Here is a 21,933-nt window from a genome sequence, read left to right on the forward strand (position 1 = left end):
TATTTTATATAATGAGGAGCCGCAGCACAAAAGATACTTTTTTGAAAATTTAAAAATTTTGGGAAATTGATTTTTTCTAGAAGATTTCAACTCAAATATTATAAAAATACCAAAAAATCAATTTGTAAAAAATTCGAAAAAGTACCTTTTGTTCTCCTCATATTAATAATAATTCGGTATTAAAATAATATTTCCCAATAAGCATTTTTACTGGAATTCACGTTGAAAGGAAGTGTAATTCAAGCCTTGAATTATAGTCAAGCAATTGAATTAGAGTTGTATTACACTTTATTTCAATAGCATTCTCCAGCAAAAAGGAAACATAAATTAAAGCAATATGTTTTTTGTTTGAAAAATATTCAATTTTTCAAATATTTTTCAAGTTTAAAACATAATTACATTTGCATTCAAGTCAAATTTCAACAAAATATTCTAGTGCTTGAATTTTTGGGGCTTTGGTGCTTATTGGGTTAAGAGGAAGTGCGAGTTTATATAAGATTAAAAAAAATTTTAAAAATTTATTTTTTTATTTATATATACAGTCTAGTAAACACTATTTTGATAACGCTATTAACTGTAAAAATCTATCCATTTGCGTCAACGCTACATGACTTTAAAAGAAAAACCCAAATGTCCAATATATTGGACAAAATGTCTGATAGGGTTAATGACTGACTATTAAAATGAGTATTTCAAATAAAAATAACATGGAAGATTATGAAATTTTCTTGTATTTTATCTGCAGGACGAAGACTTTCACATTGCAGGTATCGCTAACCTTCAAAATATAATTTAATTGAGTTTTAATATGTATTACATTATATTGATAACCAAACATTAAATCCTAAAAATTGTTAACATAGGTCGCTTAAATTCTAAATGCATACATTTTTAATACCATAAAACATGATGAAATCTGCAATAAATATATTGACATACAAACCTATAATGTTTGGATGGGTCTTTTATTTTGCCATTTAATGCCGTATCACCGGCATAAACAATATACACAATCAGTTTCAAACTGTTTTCTAACAAAAATATAGTACATCTAAAGATACAATTGTTTAATATTAAACAATTTGTATTTGTAGGCAGGGAATTCTTATTTATTAAACCTGCAAATATTAATCGATTTTCGACACCAACACCACAAACGTAAGATATAAAAATAAAGAATTGTTGGTACTCGATACCGATTATCGTACAACGACAATATCTTATCAACAATAAAAAAGCTAACATACATGAACATATACATACATATAAAAATATAAGTCAAATAAATATGTTCATGCACATTTTACGCTTTCCCCATTTATATTACCTTTAAATAGTATCAGTTTCAATATAGATCTTTAACTAGACAAACAATATTATACAAAAAAAAAAAAACAAACATGACACAATTAAGACCTTTAAATGCTGAATTGGAAGAAATCGCCTGCAAGGAATTGAATGAGAATAAAACTCGTATACCCAATGATTTAGAGGCTTTGCGTTTATGGTTGGAGAAACAACCACATTTGAAGGCAAGAACCCATGATCAGTTTTTGATTGCATTTTTGCGTTTTTGTAAATATAGTGTGGAAAGTGCCCAACAACGTATAGATTATTTTTATACTTATAAGTCATCGGCAAAGGAATTGCTTAAGTCGCGTGGCATTGATGATAAAATTTTGGATATTGCACAATCGGAGTAAGTTTAGATTTTCTGTTTAAAAATAATTGTTTTGTTTTTTTGAGATACATAAACATTTTTTTATAATATACTGTACAAGTCCATTCAAATAAAATATCGAAAATATATCTTACCATATAGATTTTCTTATTAAAGCATATTTTATACCCTACCAAAGCCAGCTGGGCCTGGTGGTCCGCGTATACACATCATGATTATGAGCAATATAAACCCTCCTTTGCACTCGGTGGCTGATATCTTTCGTTATCATATAATGCGTTGTGAAATTGAAACAAATACCGATGACAATTGGAATATAGCAGGCGTAATCGAAATTGTGGATTTTTCCAAAATACCATTTGCTTTTCTAAAACAATTTGAATTGAGTTTGTTTAAACAAATGGCAGCGGTTTTGGAGCATGGTATACCCACAAATTTAAAGGGTACCCATATTGTGAACGCCTCAAGAGAAGTTCAACTTATATTGGGACTAATACGGAATGTGATGAAACAAAAGGAATTGGTGAGCTTGAATTTGTATATAGTCGGGATTGTTATAGATAGCGGAGTCATATAGCTATGTCCGTGTGTTTGTTGAAATCAACTTTCCGAAGACCCCAAATAACTTACAAACAGGATAGACACATTAATGTATGGGTACCACGACTACCTAGATTTGTTGACCCATTTTTCATTTTTTTCAAACAAAAAAATATACATATCGCACTTGATCAACATGATCAGTTTTTGCAAGAATCAACTAACAACATCAACATCAATCTACTGTAAAAATTTCGTCGTATTCCCATTACTTTTTCATCTCGAAAACCATGTTCGTGATAATGTAGTGACTACTTTTATCTCAACAAAAAGGTATTATTTTAAGTTAATACTAAATTTGAAATGGAAATGCATCGTATATTTTCATAAAAGGGTATTATTTTGATTTGAGCCTTTATTCAAGTTAAAAATAATCAAATTGTTTTATTTAAATTTGTATTTTGAGTTAATACTGTTTTGTTGATAAAATTTGTTTTACTTTATGATTTTAATTCGAAATGTGACTATTTTTATAGAAAAAAATTGTTCACATTTTTTCAAAAAAATGATATTAACTCAAAATATTGATTTTTTTTTGCAATAATTGGAACAATTTAAGAAAAAAACAATGTAAATATAGTTTCAAATGGAATTAGCTTACTATGATGTATTCGGATTTTTTAATTTCACTTAAAATGTAAAAATTTTAAAATTTTTAGTTAATACCCTCTTGTTGATCAAGTGCGATATGTAGTTTTTAATATTTATTTTAAAGTGTACTTTGGTGATGGGAATATAAAATTCGGCACAGCCGAATATAACACTCTTGTTTTAATTATTAGTAATTTCTGTAATTTTTTAATGCAGTTAAATGTTCATCCGAATTTGGAATCATTACAACGAGCCATAGGTAAAGAATATTTACCTATTGAATACGGTGGTTCTAATGGTAGTCTCAAGGAGGCCGGTAAAAATTATGAGAAACTTTTAATGAGTTTTAAGTCTTACTTTGATGAGGATGAGAAATATGGCGTGGATGAGAAATTGCGGCCAGGAGCTCAAGGAGAAATTGCGGCAAGCGGCTCATTTAGTAAATTTAAAGCATATTTTTGATGTGATTATTTAGTTTGAAATATTATTTATTCCTTTTGTACACAATCCAACTCTTTTATCTTTTACCGCCATTTTCACAATGTTTAGTTAATATTAACCTAAAGTCATATAAAAATTAGTTTAACAGACTTTATGTTAAGAAATAACCAGATTTCCAGAAAATGGAGCTTATACGAGTATATTTATTATGTTTAAATATAAAAATAAAATTTTATAATGCCTATAAATCGCCTATTTTATTTCTTACAGTATATTTTTGCTAAGTTTTTTTTTACAACAGAGCTTAACTAGCAAAGCTTTGTTGATCTCTTCAAGTAAAAAGCTTTTTTGTTGTTTTTTTGAATAACAAAAGCTTTTATACTTTGTATTTATTATTAATGAGCTAAATAAAAAAACCGGCATTAAAAGATACCAGATTTTTATGTAAATATTTTGACAAATTAAATTTTGTGAGATATTAGAAAATACTATAAAGTTGTTATAAAGTTTTAGTGAAAAAACTAAATATTTTTCATAAATTTATAATTACAAATTAATCTGATCACAAAACATCTAAACACTCTTCTCTATAACAAGTTTTAATTATCTGGCAGCCTCTATATATTTGTTGTTTACTAAATATTCCAAAAAAAGAACAACAAAATATTAAAGAGATACCACAAAAATATTGCTATAAAGATAAGAGAAAGGTATGGGGAATTGGGGGAGGACAAACATCATAAACAACAAGAAGAAAAAGTTGCAATTGAACTTTAGACTAGTCGATCAACTAAGTGGGAACTGTTGGTGTTACTTTGTTCTTAATAATTTAAAATATCTAAAAGTACTTTAAAAAAAACTGTAAAAAATGTCGAAATTGGTTAAATATTATTTTGATTTTATGTCCCAACCCTCTCGGGCTTTATGGATAGCCTTAAAAATGGGCCAAACTCCCTTTGAAGAATGTCCAGTGGCCTTAAGAAAAAGTGAGTTTTGTTAATTTTGAAAAATACTAAACAGAAATTAAATAGAGTGTACGCACAACTTTGTTCTATTAAAATAGAGGAACAACTTACTGAAGAATATAAAAAAGTTAATCGTTTCCAAAAAGTGCCGGCTTTAGTCGATGGTGATTTTCATTTATCTGAATCCGTGGCTATGATAAGGTATGTTTTTGTTTTTTTACTAAAAGATGTGAAAAAAGTAAAATTTTCTTTTTGTTTTCCCCAAGATATTTAGCTGATAAGGATTTATTTAGCACTGAACTCTATCCCAAAGGCCTAGAAAATCGTGCCAGAGTTGATGAGTTTTTGGAATGGCAACACTTAACTTTGCGCGCTGGTTGTGGTTTTTATTTTATGCGCTGTTGGCTTTTGCCAATGAACGGTTTGGCCCATATGCCTTCTCAGGAGGGTATTGATAAGCTTATTAAAGCTATGGAACAGAACTTGAAATTGGTGGAGAAAATCTGGTTAAAAGATTCGGATTTCCTAATTGGTAAGAAATTGACTGTGGCCGATTTGATGGGGGCCAGTGAAATTGAGCAAACTAGTAAGTTAATTTTTTTTAAAACAAACATTTAAATTTAGATCTTAATTATTAACTTAATTACAGAGCTTTGCAAATATGATGTATCGAAAAAATTCCCCAAGGTAACCGATTGGTTGGCTAGAGTACGTGAGGAATCTAATCCCTATTACGATGAAGCCCACAAGTTTATTTATAAAAAGTCGGAATTATAAATTTCGGATTGTAGTCATAACTACACACGATTTAAAAGACTTTTATTATTTGTTAAACAAATGTTTCTTAATTTACATACAATGCATTTCGTAGGTATTTTTGTTATTTTATAAAATTTTTTGCGTGGTCTTGCAAAAACTGCTTATTTTTAAAAATTTAAATTTTAAATAAAAAATGTGTTTAATTTAATTCATTTCTTTCATACTATGTTACAGAATAAGTCTAATATTTTCTAAAAAGTAGCTTGATCTACATTATTGGTCCGTCCGAACGTGATCGTTTATTTAGTTGTAAAAGACGCGCATGTCAACTTTTATTTGAAAATCAAATGTCAATTAGTAATCAGATTAATCTAAAAATAAATCTAATCCAACGTCAATACACTTTGTTATTTTTGAGTTCTAGTATAAATTTCGTAATTTTGACATACTGAACGTGAAAAATTTCAACCTTTGTTATCAAAACAGCGAGTAATTTATGAAGAAGAAAAATAAAACTATAGTTGCTGTTAGTGTTGAGAAAATAAATTGGAAAAATTCCAAAAAATCAAATAAAAACAAAAAATCTATTAAAATAATACATTTTCAAGACTCCTAAATCTTCTTTAGCACTAAAATTATTCTTATTTTTTCATCAGCTGTTTGTACTTTAGGATTTATTGCTGAAATTAACCCGCCAATATTGGCCGCTTAAACTAGCAAATAAAATAATCGACGAATCAAAAACATCAATTTAATCTCCATTCTTCAAGTAAAAAAATCGCCCTTAAAGGGTCATTCCTATTATTTAATATTTGAAAACACTTTGAGAGCAAGTAAGAGCTCGTTTTTGAATTAAAGATTAGCATTTAAATTTTAAAATAAAAATACTGACCCTGTTCTGTAAACCTAATCCGAGTAACAGTTTCGTTTTAAAAATGAATTCACATATTTTAGTATTCTATAAATCGAATCCTGTTTCAATATATAAAATCAAGAGATTTACAGAACACGAATTTGTGAACTATTCGTTATTCAAAATAGCTAGTTTTTGAAATCACTCGATTTACAGATCAGGGGCGATTATTTTTTAGTTGTCGATTATTTCGTTTACTAGTTTAAGCGATCAAAATCGACAAGTTAAATACAAAAGAAAATCAGATTTTTAGTTTTGAGTTTTCGTAATTTTTCCAAATTATTTTCTCAAAGTAGAACCAAACAAGTAAGAGAGCTATATTTGGCTGTGCCGAATCTTATATACCCTTCACCAAATTATACTTTAAAATACAAATTTTAAATATTTTTGGGTAAACAAAATTTATACAATTTTTTTTTCAAATTTAAATTAAAATTTTTAGAATTTTTTTCCAAATTTTTAAATTTTTGTTTTCCAAATTTTAAATTTTTAGAATTTTTTTTCGAAATTGTTTTTTCCAAATTTTTAAAATTTTTTTTCCGAATTTAAATTTTTTTTTTTAATTTTATTAGTAAAAAAAAATTTTTTGGTAAAAAAAAAATTGGGTTAATAAATAATATTCCCGATTTTGACCCATTGTAGGTCCAAATATATCATTAGATATCCATATTTCCTATATTAATAACTTAATAATCCAGATATAGATCAAAAATAGACCAACAATTTAGGTTTTCCCGGCTTTTTCCTTATATCTCAGCAATTTGTGGGCCGATTTTCTCGATTTTAAATAGCAACCAAGCCGAAAGTTATTTGAGGGCTACGAAAAGTTGATTTCAACATACAGACGGACATGTCTATCGGGGTTGTCATAGAATCCAATCATTGTCGGAATCGGTTTTAAAAACGACAGAAAAAGAACATTTGTCTCGTGAAATCGAAAGTCGTCGGTTTTATATTCGATCTAGAATTAAATTCTTTATCGATTAAACAAAAAATTACATTGGATTTCATAAGTCAAATGTACCTGTATTGTCTTTTTCAAAACCGATTCCGACAATTATTGGATTCTGTGACAACCCCCTATATCGAAGTCGCTATCTATAACGATCCAGAATATATATATAACTAATCTGATTATTATTCGATATTTAATCTTCAAGCCAGAAATTGGTTTCTTCTTCCGCTTATATCTTATTCTAGAAAGTATTTCTAACAGATCTCGAAACATTTTTTGTTAAAAAACTTCATTTATGGGCTGATTTTGCTGACATTGATGTCCGTAAATTATGTGGGAGCTTCAATAGACATACAAAGAAATAATTAATATTTCAATATACATATTTACCCAAATTTTAAATACTTCTTGTTACTGAAAGACAAAATTTATTTGTAGTTACCAAAGTATATTTATAAATATACTTTGGTAGTTACAAAGATAGACCGGAAACTAGAAAAAACTATAACAAAAAATTACTCGATTACTTTTTTTTTACATAGTTTATTTTACGTATGCATTCTCACCACTAAGATTTTTGACAACTGAGTTAGGTCTTTGACAGGAAAGTTTCCGCTCTATTAATATCTCTCTATGGTTACAAACCACTTCTTTATTTAATTGTAAACATATTTATTATTTCAAAAAAATCTAGGTATATTTTGTCATTTTCTTCTCACTCAAACATTACAAAAATAGTTGTACAATTTTAATCAATGTCCAATTTTCTAAAAGAACCTTCAATACCAAACAATGATTCGGAATTAACTGGTCGTCCGGGTCTAAGTTTCTCATTGGTACAATATTGAACCTCTTCGTCAAAATAGGATTTGTATTCCAAAAGTTTCTTCTCCCAGGTATTGATAACATCCTGTACAGTGCCATTACTGCCACCATATTCAGCGGGCAAACAATCTTGTGGTATATATTCATATAAAGATTCATATTTGGAATGAATGTGGAACTGCAACAAATTGGGATAAAAAAAAAATTAAAAAATTATTGCATAATATAGATGCTGTTACTTACTCTCTGTTTGATTTTCTCACTCATCAGACCTTTGGCTATTGAGAGCAATTTTTCGGTACCCGTTGGAGCATTTACAAAATGAAATCCCTTTGGTCTGTAGGGCCACGCTTTGTCACCCAGCACAGCTAGTTTTTTCACTAATACTGCATCAAATTGAAATATATGACCGGCTGCCACACCTTTGAGATCTATAACTTCTATGAAACCCATAACCATGGCATTGTCATCTTCATGAAATTGTATTTCACCCAACATGGTGCCAACTTTAACCACTTCGGTTAAACTAAACTTATCCGTATCGTAAAGACCATAGCGGGAAATGTGTATGCGGGGACCATCTTCACTTAAAGGTTTGGGCAGGCGCAATAAACAGCTGTAAGTTAGATTAAGGAAAAATAATTAATATAAAGGAGCTATTAGCAATGGCTTCTTTTTAATATTAGTCATAAAATTAAAATATTGAAATACTAGACTAGAAATTATTGGTTAAAAAATATTTTTCCCGATTTTGTTATATACGACGTTGGGAAGGTCTATCATTAGATATTCATATTATCTATAAACTGTAAATAATTGTTTCTGGTTTTAAAAATATAGTGGAGCTTCTTTATAAAGCTTTACCTAAAACGAAACAAAATTGGTTGTATAACTGAACCAGTGTTGCCACTTCATGTGTAATTACACATATTGTGTGTAATTTTAACTGGGATGTGTAGCCCATGTGTAATTGATCGCATGTGCAATTCATGTGTAATTTTAAATTCCAATTATATCCAAAATATATTGTCAATATATATCTTTTATATATATTTTGGATTTTTATTGAATGAATCATGGATTATTCAGATTTCAAATCCGACTGAAAATAATATGCTTTATTTTATTTGATAAATAACAAATCCAGTATCTCTTAATGTATTCATATATGTATATTATATTGTACTCGTTTGTTACTCAGTATAATGGAATTATGCATATGTATGAAGATATGAATTAAGTTTGAACTAAATTTACATTAAGGTTTGTAGAAAAATACGATAAGTAATTTGGTAATGAAACCAAATTTTAGTTTATATTACAAACTTTTAATTCCAACATGAAAAAAATATAAAACAACAAATAGTATTCAATAATTATAAATTTTTATGAATTATTACAAATTGTTATTGGAAAAACGTTAATTTTCAAGATATCCCAAGGTTGACTATCGATTCAGAACTGTAAAAAGTTAACGATAACGCTAATTTTGATTATTTCGATAAATGTGATTTAGCGGTAAAGGTTTGTTTGGCTTATTTTTAAAGGTAATTGCAGTTATTTCGGGTTAACGTTAGCCAATCTTAAGAAAAAAAAAACAAGAACGTAGGAATTTGTGTGAGAAAAATTTATTTACAAATTGTTACTAGTTATTTGTGTTTATGCTATTGTCTGTCTGGTTTCTGGTGTGTGTTTTATATATTAAATGGAATTACTATTTACAATTAAATTTTCAAAATTTAAACGTTACAAAAATTATACATTTATTTACTTACACGATTTTACTCGTAAAGGGTTCATTTACTTTTTCCTAATTTTCTCTCTCGTTACAAGCATTTACTGGGAAGGTAAATGATCAGAGCAATAATTTTTAAACAATAGTAAAAAATATTTAACTTTGTCTAAATTAAGACTATTTGAAACAGAAAACAAAACTGATTTCAAAGCATTTAATATAAATTAGGAAAAAAATTCGAAAATTTTAATTTTTAATAGAAATGTAACAATTTGCAATGGAACAATCCCAAATGAACATTGATTAATATTTGTTAAAAGCATATTTGGGATTGACTGATCTCAAGAATTCATTAAATTAGAAAAGTTCACTAAAACAATAGAGATTTTTAAGGGGTATTAACCTCATATATCCAATTCCTGGATAAACTAAAGTGATCGTATTTGGTCCAAACATCCCAGAGTCCACTGTGACAAACCTTTTATATCCATGTACGTTTTAATAATCTTGTACCACGAAAATTTATTTACATGTGTAATTTTTTCTCGTATGTGTAATTTAAGTATGAGGCATGTGTAGTTTATAATTTATTTGGTGGCAACACTGAACTGAACTCTACTGTTATAAATATTACGAATAATATATGAGAGGGAGAGAGAGAGAGAGAGAAAGAGAAAATAAATTAGAGCAAGAAAAAAGAATACGCAATTTGAAATTACTGTTATATGATTGAAACTCTGGTTATTTACCCGTTACATTTTTAGCCTTTTTGATAAACCACCTTTCTATTAAAAAAAAACTAAAGGGAACCTTTCAACTACTTATCACTTCTTGTGCATTAAAAATATACCATTAATTATTAGATAAGTGTACATTTATTTTATTTATTTTTTTGTTTGTTTTATTTACTTACCCTTGTCTCAATATAGCAATAGCTTTGTCATCTACAAAACGATTTTTATATAATTCGGGCACCGCATTTCGCATGGCATAAAAACTATCAATCTTCTGTTTAGCCTTTTCCAAACTATATTTGCAGCCACGTAAAAATGCCACCAATAATTGATCTTCTGTGCGTGCTTTTAAATGGGGCTGTTTTTGTATCCATTCACGCAACGCCTTTATATCATCATCTATGCGTTCTGGTTTCTCGCCCAATTCTTCTTGAGCTTTTAGCGACAGTTTAGCTGATAAAGGGCGGATTTTTGACATTGTTTATCTAAAAATATAGAATTTATATAAAATAAAGTAAACAATTATTATTGATGGATGATGTTGAAGTCGAAAGGTACTTAAAATTATAGCTACTGTTTGTTTCTAAACCAAAAAAAATAAAAAATAAAATTAACCCCTCATTGTTTTATTGTAGCTAAATGTTAAATAATAATTTGTTTTAATTTCTTGTTCAGACCCTGAACAAACGTTCTCATTCACCTGGGTGAGTTATTTTTTAGGGTTTTAGTTGATTATTTTATTATATTTGTGTCAATTTGATAAGAAATGTGTCTATTATATAGACATACCTACAAATGATAAGGACAAAGAATGAAACTAACCATTTGTTGTTACACTAGAAAAAAATGTTTAATTAGTTAACTGTAAAAGTTTTGTAATTTTTAGAAATATCAGCGTCATTCCTATAACCTTCAATCTTTTAGCTGTCTGTAAAGCACAAAACCACTGGATATAGAGCAGTGGTCGGCAGTCATAGATCCCAGGGCAACAACATTAAAGTTCATTATAATATTATGTCAATTGTTTTTAACTTTATCTGACATATTTTAAGTTATCTTGTAGATTTTTTACAAAGTTTTACTTAATACATAGGCAGAATTTCTAATTTAATTGTTAAATGCCAATTAATGATTAGATTAGTTTATCTAAACATTAATCTAATCCAATGCTAACACAATTTGGTATTTTTGAATTATAGTTTAAACTTTGTAATATTGTCATTCATACACAACGTCATAAAATGTCGCAATTAGTTATCAACATAATTGGTCAATTCACAAGGTCTCGTATCATGTCATATTGTCATAAGTCCTAATATTTCACAATGGTTTGAAAATGTTGTTATTGACTTTCAAGCAAAAAATCTTCTAAAAATCAAATAAATATTTGATACTTTATAAAAAAATAAAAGTAAAAATCATGCATTTAAGGGTTAAGATACACAATATGACATGATAGGAGACCTTGTAAATTGACCAAATGAATAATTTATGAAAAAGATGATGATAATGTGAAAAAGTATTCAAATATGATTGATATTTAGAAGTCAGCACTTTTAAAAATTGTATCCTTCAATAGTGGTTTATAAAGCAACTCTCAACGATTAATCTTAATTTTTAATCGATTAATATTTATTAAATTTTTTATTGAGTATGCTAAGACGATGGATATACAGGATTCAGAAAATCCAAATTAACACAAAGAAATCTATTCAAAAAATATATTTTCAAGTCACTTAAATATTTCTAGCACTGGAATAATGCATTTTTCCATACGCAACTATTTTTTTTATCAGTAGTTGACACATTTGGTTTTTTGCATAGATTAACCAGCCAATTTTGGCCAATTAAACTAAATTTAATCGCCAAATCTCCAAGTCAAAAACCCGGCCTAACTTTTTTAAGTAATAGGATTAAAATGATTTATTTCTAGCTTGAAAATTTGTTATTTAATTATCAGCAAGATGTTTATACTAATATTGGAAACAATGATTACCCACATTTATTTTTGAGTGTATAATTTGTTATATTATATATTTTAGCGGCTTAAAACTATAATTTCAAAGATAACTAAATAAAAAATCAATATATAATAACAACACTAATAATACCCATAAAATTATATACAAATTATCACGTTTGCCAAAGATAATTTCCGTTGTACGTGTCATAGATAAATACATATAGATCGGGAACACTCCTCTCAAAGACCTAACTCAGTTGTCAAAAAACTAAGTGGTGAGAATGTATTATTAAAAAAAAAACTATGTGAAAACAAAAACAACACTCGTATCTATGACGATTTTGAGTTTTTTTTTTCTAGTTTCCGTTCTATGTTTCTCTATGGTACGTGTACAACAGAGAGTAGAAATTCTACTCAAATGATGAGTATTAATGGGCTGAATATAACGATATTAATTTAGCTATTTTAGTGCTTTTATATATGCAAATCGCGCCAAATATTCTATGCTGTATCAAAATAACAAATTCTGAATAAATTTCCTAAAAAATCTTTTGACGAATTATGAGTTTCTTATTTTTGCGATGATACAAAATGAGCCAATAGAGCGGAAACTCGAAAAAAACTTAAACAAAAAAAATTACTCAAAAAAGTTACACATACGAGTGTTGTTTTTGTTTTAACATAATTTTTTTTACTAATACATTCTCACCACTAAGGTTTTTGACCACTGCGTTAGGTCTTTGACAGGAGAGTTTCCGCTCTATGTGTTTTCTCTATGGCTATAACTCTTGCAAGTGGCTTCAACTGCCAGTTATCTTTCGATACAGATACAGAGTTTTGAATTAATTAAAATTGTTTTGATTCATTCAAAATCTTTTATTTGAATAGAATTCATTCATTGTTGAATTATTTAAAAATGGAATTAAATTCATAATAAAATTCATTCAACATAGAATGGTTAAGGTATTGTTAATTCAAATCGAATCTACTTACATTGAATGCAAATATTTTTTTCATCATTCAATTGGTTTTGTTTTTAATCATTTAAAAAATTAGGTCTATTTGTAATAGATTTGAATTGAAGAATCATTCAATAAATTTTAATAAGCTATTTTGTAATGGATTTAAATTAATGAAAATTGGTATGATTCAATATAGAATTAGTTCTATAAAGAAAGAATTCTTAAAGGAATGAATTCAATGCATTTGAAGTTTTACCATGGAATTAAGCTTACACAGTACAACACATGATTTTGGGACTCAATTCTGACAATTGCACGTGAAAGTAGCCCCAAAAATAAGAACTTCTGCATCATTAGTTTTGTCTAGTTGGCTGCCGTAAAAATGTAATTTCCATACGAATTTTTTTTCCTCAAGGAGGATTTTTATCACTTTTTCTATATTTTAGCACGGTTATATCTCGTATACCGTACGGAATATCTCTTTTGTGGCTGAAGGAAAGTTGTAGATATTGAATAGTAGAAAAAAAGTACGGAACATACCTACCCGAAAAAGGTGCATCCAGTGCCTTAAAAATCGCAAAAATGCCCATTTTTTAATTTTTTTTTACCAATTTTTCACCTTTTTTGCTCAATAACTGGATTACAAATCCAATTATGGACCGATCACCATGAAATTAGGTCGTGTGATTTGCTTCTATATGAAAGTTATTTATCATGAATTTTGTATGTATACCATAATTTTTAACAGATTTATGCACTTTAAAGTGATTTTCGGAAGCGTGTCTTATATGGGAGCAATGACTAATTATGGACCGATCATAAAAAAATATGGTACATATAATTTGTTCGGCCCAAAGAAGAAGCCTGTTGAAATTGGCTGAAATCGGTTCATTATTTCACCTAGCCTCCATACAAATGTCCTCCCGAAATTGGACTTTATCGGTCATAAATGTTTAATTTATATATGTATCTACACAAATTTCGCTCCAAATAAGTTTTGTATATACAAAATTCATGTCAAAAATTTTTATTATGATCGGTCCATAATTATTCATAGCTTCCATATAAGACCCGCCGGAAATCACTTTAAAGTGCATAAATCTGTTAAAAATGATGGTATACATACAAAATTCATGATAAATAACTTCCATATAGACACAAATCACGCGACCTAATTTCATGGTGATCGGTCCATAATTGGACTTGTAATCCGGTTATTGAGCAAAAAAGGTGAAAAATTGGTATTTTTTTTAAAAAAATGGGTATTTTTGCGATTTTAAGGCACTGGATGCATCTTTTTCGGGTAGGTGTGTTCCGTACTTTTTTTCTACTATTCAATATCTACAACTTTCCTTCAGCCACAAAAGAGATAGTCCGTACGGTATACGAGATATAACCGTGCTAAAATATAGAAAAAGTGATAAAAATCCACCTTGAGGAATAAAAATTCGTATGGTCATTAAATTATTACGGCAGCCAACTTGACAAAACTAATGATGCAGAAGTTCTTATTTTAGGGTCTACTTTCACGTGCAATTGTCAGAATTGAGTCCCAAAGCAATGAACTGAAAAATGTTGTACTGTGTTATGAATTAATTCGTAATGAAATAAGTTATGACAAAAATATAAGTTTGTCATTCCGTTTGTAATTTCTACATTTTTCGGCTCACAAATTGTTGAGAGAGATATAAGGAAAAAACCGGGACAACCTCAATTTTTGGCCTAGTTTTGAACTATGTCTAGATTACTAAGTCATTAATATAGACAATATGGATATCTAATGATAGATACATATTTCAAAGTCCATTGCAACGGTGTATATAATAAGGCTATAGTAATTTGGACCTACAATGGGTCAAAATCGAAAAAAAAATTTTTAACCCGAATTTTTTTTTACTACAAAATTTAAAAAAAAAAATTTAAAAATTAAAAAAAAACAATTTCGAAAAAATTAAAAAAAAAAATAATTTCGGAATTTTTTTTAAATTTTTAAATGTTGTTTACCTAAAAATATTTAAAATTTGTATTTTAAAGTATAATTTGGTGTAGGGTATATAAGATTCACAGCTGAATACAGCTCTCTTACTTGTTTTATTATATCTCAGACATTTATGAGGCAATTTTGCTGATTTTTAATGTCAAATGTTTATGAATATATCTGATATATTTATGCCACTTTGTAGAGGTTGTCTGAAATATATTTAAAACTAGTTGATCGCCCCGGCTTCGCCCGGTAGCATTTACTAATGTTAGTTCTTCAAGTTTCTCCAACCCACATACACCTGCCTGTTCTTATTTATTTGCAAATAAAATATATAATTTTGTACTGCATACTTTAGGGACCTTTTTTATTACAGTAGACTGGACTCAAAAAAAAAAATCCGAGTTTTACCCGTAATTTTTGAATTAATTTTCTCATGAAAATTTCGAATCGAATAAAAAAAAAATCAGCCAAATCGCTCCAGCCGTTCTCACGTGATGCCATTACATACATGGACCATTTCAATTTTATATATATATTTATCACGATCATTGCTAATTCGACTCCAGTTTTTATAATGTTCCAAAATTTCTAAAAATCATGTGAAATTTATGCGTTAAAATACTCAATATTAAGACCTATGGTTAAAGCCATAGAGAAAACACATAGAGCGGAAAATCTCCTGTCAAAGACCTAACTCAGTTGTCAAAAACCTAAGTGGAGAGAATGTATTAGTAAAAAAAACTATGTGAAAACTAAAACAACAACTTTTTGAGTAATTTTTTTGTTTGAGTTTTTTTCGAGTTTTTGCTCTATGGTTAAAGCTATTTTCAGGTTAAGTTTTTATTGTTAATGGGTGTAAAAAGTTATTATATGAAAAAACAAAATAGAGCCTGATTCAGAAACACGACCGGAAAATAATTTATAATTTAAGAATTTGCATGAAAAACACTCAAAAATTATTTGAAAACTCAGGGATTTTTATACAAAAATTCATAGAGAAAATATGAAAATGTTACACATACACAAATATAAAAATATTACACATACGTGTGTTGTTTTTTCACACAGTTTTTTTTATTTATACATTCTCATCACTTAGGTTTTTGACAACTGAGTTAGGTCTTTGACAGGAGAGTTTCCGATGTTAAAATTATTTGTCGGTCGTGTTTCTAAGTCAGGCCCTATATAAATACACATAGATCGGAAACTCTGCTGTCAACGACCTAACTCAGTTGTCAAAAACCTAAGTGGTGATAATGTATTAGTAAAAAAACTATGTGAAAACAAAAACAACATATGTATGTATGTTTGATTATTTTGAGTATTTTTTAGTTTGAGTTTTTTTCTAGTTTCATTAACATTTTTTTAAATTTATTTTTAAATTACTAAATTAATTGGCACACTTTATCAAGAAACTAATGTAAAACGTGGTGTCCATGTCGTTATCAAGCATTATGATATTTGATCGAGGGGATTTTCACTTATATTATTGCTTAGTTCATGTCAACAGATGTTTAAGAAATATCGTTACAAATCAAGGAAACAGTAGTTCAAGATAAATACACGCACACTCAAAAATCTAAAGATTAGACAAGCTCAAAACCTGTGGTAATCTAAAGCTAAGTAATTAATATTTATAGGTTTATTTCAAAGGTCTTAAAGTTAAAGTTCTTTAATGCCAATTTTATGAGCTCTTTAATTGTTTTATGAAACTGAAACACTAAAAATTAATGAGTCACATTTTGACAGTTTTAATATTTAACACATGTTAAATGTTTTTATTATAAATTACAATTTTAATGTTAATTTCCGTACTTTTTTTTATTTATTTATTTATTTATTTTCTTTAATACTATTTAAATGTACTTTTTTGGATTTTTTTGTTATTGTGATGAAATTTAAAACTTATTTGTTAAATTTTTAAGTTTTAATTAGCTGGTGTTTAAAAAAAAAGTAAAATGCACAACAAACACCTTGCGTAGCAGGTGCACAACTGACTATTGAGTGGGCAAGATGTTAGACTGTAAGTTCCCAAATCAAATTCGGCACATTCGGCGATGTACAGGAACCACTCACAATCTATTATAACCTATACATATAGCCCGCCTGTCATAAATACATATAAACACTCTCGCATTTAACTACCCAGCAGTTCATGGTGACTGTCCTGAACTAGTGATAAAAATAAACTGTATGAGAATTATATCAAAATAATAAATATAAAAAAAAACCAGTTTGTACGAATTACTCACAAAAAAGTCTGGTACTGGACTACACTCTTGATTACTTAGAGACACTTACATGACAATTGTCTTCACCCTAGATTACATGGGATGTATAAAGTAGCCAATTTACTTATATCTGCACTATACAGACTCAAATGACTCAAAATAGATAAATTAAAGCCAGCCAAGTGATCAGACATTAGTAACCATTATTGTGTATAAGGGATACATTATTGACTACTTGCTTAACAGCTGGGTACATATCGTACGTACTTACAAATTTAGTTTATTATCTCTCTTCTTTTTTTTAATTTTATTGTTATTTTTATATGTAGGTATGAATAATATGTATAATAACAATTACTTGTTTTTTTTTATTTGTTGCATTTAAAGTTGAACAAATTTATAACATTGCTTTGTATATAATAATAATATTAGAAATATGTATATAGAGATAACACCTTAACTCACAAAAGTTTTTGAAGGTACTATATTTTTACTTATTTTTGATTAGTTAGCCCTGTCATATCTGTACTATATATCGCTTTGAATCATTAAACTATATATAAATGCAAATTGCATTTAACTTGTTTATACTTATCATGACTATAGTTAACATTTGCAAAAGATTTGTCGTCTCCAGAACAGAACACGATTTTCGATTAGATAATGTTTTGGGGTTTCGTTTCTTTTGAATTGGTTGTATGAGTGTTTTCCATTTATCCAGCTAGTTGTAAAATAGATATAGATAATATTTTTTTATATTACCTTGTTTTAATTCAGTTTTTAGCAATAAAAATTTTAGGTTATTGTTGAATCATTTAGTGACGTAAATTTTAATTGTGAAATCTTCATTATCAGGGCAAGTTTTTCAAGCCGGCAAAATTTTTTTTGGGAGTTTTTCGAGAAAAGTTTGTTGGGAATTTCTTCTTAAAGTTACAATATTCAGATTCGTTTCGATGGCCAAATTTATTGGATCTGTTATACGATTCCAGTGTTAGTATATTTTAAGATATTGTTACGTTTTTACCTTTTAACAAGTAGAGAGCTATACCCTTCACCAAATTATACTTAAAAATATTTATTTTCAAATATTTTTAGTTAAACAAAATTAATTTTTTTTTAATTTGTTTTTAAAGTTTTTTTTTTTTAAAAAAGAATTTAAAAACTTTTTTTTTGCAAATTGTTTTTTAATTTTTTTTTAAAAAAGATTTATCCAATTTTTTTTTGGAAAAAGAAATTAAGAGAAAAAATTTTTTTTTTATGAAAAAAATATTTGGGTTTAAAAATATTTTTCCCGATTTTGACCCATTGTTGGTCCAACTTACTATAGCCTTATATAAATTGTTGCAATGGACTTTGAAATATCTATCATTAGATATCCATATTGTCTATATTAATGACTTAGTAATCCAGATATAGATCAAAAATAGGGCAAAAATCGAGGTTGTCCCGGGTTTTTCCTTATATCTCAGCCATTTGTGGGCTGATATATTGATGTATGAATCATGTATGTAAGTTATTTGTTGGCTACGGAAAGTTGATTTCAAAATGCAGACGGACAGACGGACATAGCTATATCGACTTCGCTGTCTATAACGATCCACTCATGGCGAAGGGTATAAAAACGGTGGTTTATTTCCTTTAATTAAACAGGATACTTTTGGTTGCAAATAAAAGCAGTTCAGTAGTTTAAATAATGTAACAACTCTTTATTTATTCAAATTTACCCAACAACAGTTTAAATAGTCACTATGTGTTTTTATACAAATACACGTTTCTAATTCACAATAATATACACACTTAAATTACACTTTATAATGTACAAGACAGTTGATGTTAACTCTAACAGCGCCTATGATAAACTGACTACCGACTGCAACTGCTGCAACTATTTATACACAGCGCCATCTTCCTTCCAGTAGCTTCATGAATGATGTTAACTAGAATGTTCGAATTGTAGGGCATTTAGCAGTTTCAATGTTAATGTTAGCAGCTTTTATCAACATTGTTGATAAGTAGAAACTTCTACTGAAGAGCATGTTTATAAACATGATGAATGTTGCAAGCAGTCGTTACAGACCGTTAAATTCAAATTGATAGAGCAATTTTGTAACAATTGGTCAATTCACAAGGTCTCTTATCATGTCATATTGTCATAATGTCCTAATATTTCACAATGGTTTTTATTGTTAAGTAAAAAGTGTCCTAAAATAATAGTACTCTGTATGCTATGTTTCTGTGTTATCGTAACCAACCAGTAGAAACCTTCGCCGAATGCCTAAGTGTCGGTTAAGCCGAGCTGCCGAGTCGAGATATATTAAGACATTATGACAATATGATTGATAAGAGACCTTGTGAATTGACCAAATATGTATTGGACGCCTACCATAATATTGCCACAGCCAAAGATGACTGTCTTATTATTGTACTTTAGGTCCAGTCTCTTTCCCTTACAAGTTTTACAAGTATTCTCCCTTCACTACCTCTTAAATTGTATTTGAATTCATTCGAAAAGGGAACAGTATTCCATTACTGTCACGACCAGTGTACATGTTCTTTGGAAAATTGTATACGATCACTTCGGACTAAGAACTTGGAGATTTTTCGGAGGTCGATATCAAAGAAGACCAGCTTGATTTGGCCCGCGCTAAAAATTTATATTATTGAACTCTTAAACTCTTTTGCTATTAAATTATCTTGTCTTGGAGTGGTTTTACGAGGTATTCCAAATGTTGAGTTTAACTGAAGTCTACATTCATGATTTTGTCATCTGTTGTATAGTTGTAAGACAACATTTTGGTTTTTACCCCCTGTCTATACTCGACAAATAATTATCATAACAATTAATGACTTTTGTTGTCAAGACAAAGTTGTCTAACACCATGTATATACCTGATAAATTTGTATCATGATGAACGTCAAAATTGTAAAAAATTATCAGGTATAGTCTCCAAATTTTGTCATAACATAGCAATAATACTAAGAAATCGAATCTATACCCGATAATTTTTTATATAGACAATCATTTTGACGTTTATAATGACAACAATTTATCAGGTATAGACATAGGGTTAAATACAAGTTAAGCGACAGGAGACAAATTAAAAAGATCGTCGGAAGACAATGTCATATACGATTATTTGTTCAACATAGAACAAGTTTTCTTTATTTACATCTAAACTCTATAGCAAAGGTTCGAATTTTTAATTTAATTTTCAAAATCAAATTTGATTTTAATAAAATTATTCACATTATTTTTAGGTCAAATACATTACAATTAAGCTTAATGAATCATTAAATTTTTCTTCAATTCAAATATAAATAATAAATAAGAATCCATTAATCAACATTCAATTTACGAAAAGAACCCTCTACTCCGAATATGGCATCAAAGTCTAAAGGTTTGCCCGGACGCAACGACTCATTGGTGCCATATTCTTTTTCCTCTAATAAATATTCACGATATTTCATAATAAAATCTTCCCCCGCCGCTATCAGTTCCTCTATGCAGCCATTTTCACCGCCATATTCCAGGGGTAAATATTTTTGGGGCACATGTTCATACAAAGAATCCATATCAGGATGTACAATCATCTATAATAAAAAGAATTCAGATATAATTACAAAAAATAACTTCAATAACTTACTCTCTCCTGAACTTTAGCCGGCAGTATTGGTTTTAACATGGCAAATGCTGACTCAAAAGTAGCGCCTGTATTAAAGAAATGTGAAGCTTTATTGCGCATAGGCAAAGCCTCTTCTATGTAGTGGCTAATACGTTTCATGTTCAAGGGTTGAAAGTGAAAAAAGTGTTTGCTATTAAATTCCTCAAAATCTAACAGTTGTATGAAACCACTTACGATACAATTGTCATCATTGAGCATTAGTAAATCATTTTTCAACACATTAATTTTCATTAATTCATAAAGACTAACCACCTCGGGATCATAATGGCCGGTACGTATCAGCACTAAGCGGGGACCATCTTCTTTTAAGGGTAAGGGTAATTGCAAGGCAACTCTGAAAATATGAAGTGAATTTAATGAAATATCAGGAAAACATTTTACAAAACTTACCCCATACGTATAATCGCTCTGACTCTTTGTTCATCGCTAAAGGATTGAAACAATTCGGGAAAGTTTGTTCTCATTGTATAATAACCATCCAGTTTCTTTTTAGCCTTTTCCAAACTGTACTTGCAACCTCTCAGAAAGGCTATTAAGAATTGATTTGACATGCGTGTTTTTAAATGGGGTTGCTTTAAAATCCATTCTTTAAGAGCATTCAAATCATCAGCTATTTTAGAGGGATTTTCATTTAGTTCCTCGATAGCTTTGGATTGCAAAGCTGCTGGTAAAGGACGTATATCGAGGTTAGTAGTCATGCTAAATGTACTTAGAGTGCAATATTTTATTGTATTGAAAGCGATATTTATTATTTTGGTGTTCGAAAATTTGTTAAAGATAATAATTCTATCGCTTTTCTATAGTTAGGTCTTCGTTTATATATTCTCGGTTCTTTGTTTTGTTTTAGAGAAGATTAGATTAGTTTGTCATTGATATCCATAAACAAAATCGATTATACCAATACCTTACAG

The 21,933-nt window shown here is 28.7% G+C and overlaps 3 protein-coding genes across 3 annotated transcripts; 2 read left to right on the forward strand and 1 right to left on the reverse strand.

Annotated features, from left to right (window-relative positions):
- The first annotated feature begins 1,349 nt into the window (after positions 1 to 1,349).
- LOC135959905 (uncharacterized) lies at positions 1,350 to 3,561 on the forward strand. Its single transcript, XM_065511041.1, has 3 exons — positions 1,350 to 1,699; positions 1,838 to 2,204; positions 3,089 to 3,561. The coding sequence occupies exons 1-3, from the start codon at positions 1,401 to 1,403 to the stop codon at positions 3,332 to 3,334; spliced, it is 912 nt and encodes a 303-aa protein (XP_065367113.1). The 5' UTR covers positions 1,350 to 1,400; the 3' UTR covers positions 3,335 to 3,561.
- A 536-nt stretch (positions 3,562 to 4,097) lies between these two features.
- GstT1 (Glutathione S transferase T1) lies at positions 4,098 to 5,245 on the forward strand. The gene is made up of 4 exons (XM_065511042.1): positions 4,098 to 4,299; positions 4,377 to 4,479; positions 4,545 to 4,864; positions 4,928 to 5,245. The coding sequence occupies exons 1-4, from the start codon at positions 4,182 to 4,184 to the stop codon at positions 5,053 to 5,055; spliced, it is 669 nt and encodes a 222-aa protein (XP_065367114.1). The 5' UTR covers positions 4,098 to 4,181; the 3' UTR covers positions 5,056 to 5,245.
- Positions 5,246 to 7,576: 2,331 nt separating this feature from the next.
- LOC135959886 (uncharacterized) lies at positions 7,577 to 21,750 on the reverse strand. The gene is made up of 6 exons (XM_065511009.1): positions 21,413 to 21,750; positions 20,984 to 21,356; positions 20,679 to 20,930; positions 10,379 to 10,677; positions 7,974 to 8,346; positions 7,577 to 7,908 (listed from the first exon to the last, which is right to left on the reverse strand). The coding sequence occupies exons 1-6, from the start codon at positions 21,718 to 21,720 to the stop codon at positions 7,654 to 7,656; spliced, it is 1,860 nt and encodes a 619-aa protein (XP_065367081.1). The 5' UTR covers positions 21,721 to 21,750; the 3' UTR covers positions 7,577 to 7,653.
- Positions 21,751 to 21,933: the final 183 nt, after the last annotated feature.

This window comes from Calliphora vicina, chromosome 5 (genome assembly GCF_958450345.1).
Source record: "Calliphora vicina chromosome 5, idCalVici1.1, whole genome shotgun sequence".
NCBI classification, from domain to species: domain Eukaryota; kingdom Metazoa; phylum Arthropoda; class Insecta; order Diptera; family Calliphoridae; genus Calliphora; species Calliphora vicina.

Bases quoted from the DNA above. Each gene is read 5' to 3' on its own strand.
- LOC135959905 (XM_065511041.1), top strand. From the start codon at position 1,401: ATGACACAATTAAGACCTTTAAATGCTGAATTGGAAGAAATCGCCTGC. The intron at 1,700-1,837 runs GTAAGTTTAGAT...TTCTTATTAAAG, and splicing joins TTGGATATTGCACAATCGGA to CATATTTTATACCCTACCAA. The intron at 2,205-3,088 runs GTGAGCTTGAAT...TTTTTAATGCAG, and splicing joins TGATGAAACAAAAGGAATTG to TTAAATGTTCATCCGAATTT.
- GstT1 (XM_065511042.1), top strand. From the start codon at position 4,182: ATGTCGAAATTGGTTAAATATTATTTTGATTTTATGTCCCAACCCTCT. The intron at 4,300-4,376 runs GTGAGTTTTGTT...CTATTAAAATAG, and splicing joins TCCAGTGGCCTTAAGAAAAA to AGGAACAACTTACTGAAGAA. The intron at 4,865-4,927 runs GTAAGTTAATTT...ACTTAATTACAG, and splicing joins CAGTGAAATTGAGCAAACTA to AGCTTTGCAAATATGATGTA.
- LOC135959886 (XM_065511009.1), bottom strand. From the start codon at position 21,720: ATGACTACTAACCTCGATATACGTCCTTTACCAGCAGCTTTGCAATCC. The intron at 20,931-20,983 runs GTAAGTTATTGA...TTTTTATTATAG, and splicing joins CGGCTAAAGTTCAGGAGAGA to ATGATTGTACATCCTGATAT. The intron at 10,678-20,678 runs TAATGGATTCTT...TTTAGATAAACA, and splicing joins TTCGTAAATTGAATGTTGAT to ATGTCAAAAATCCGCCCTTT.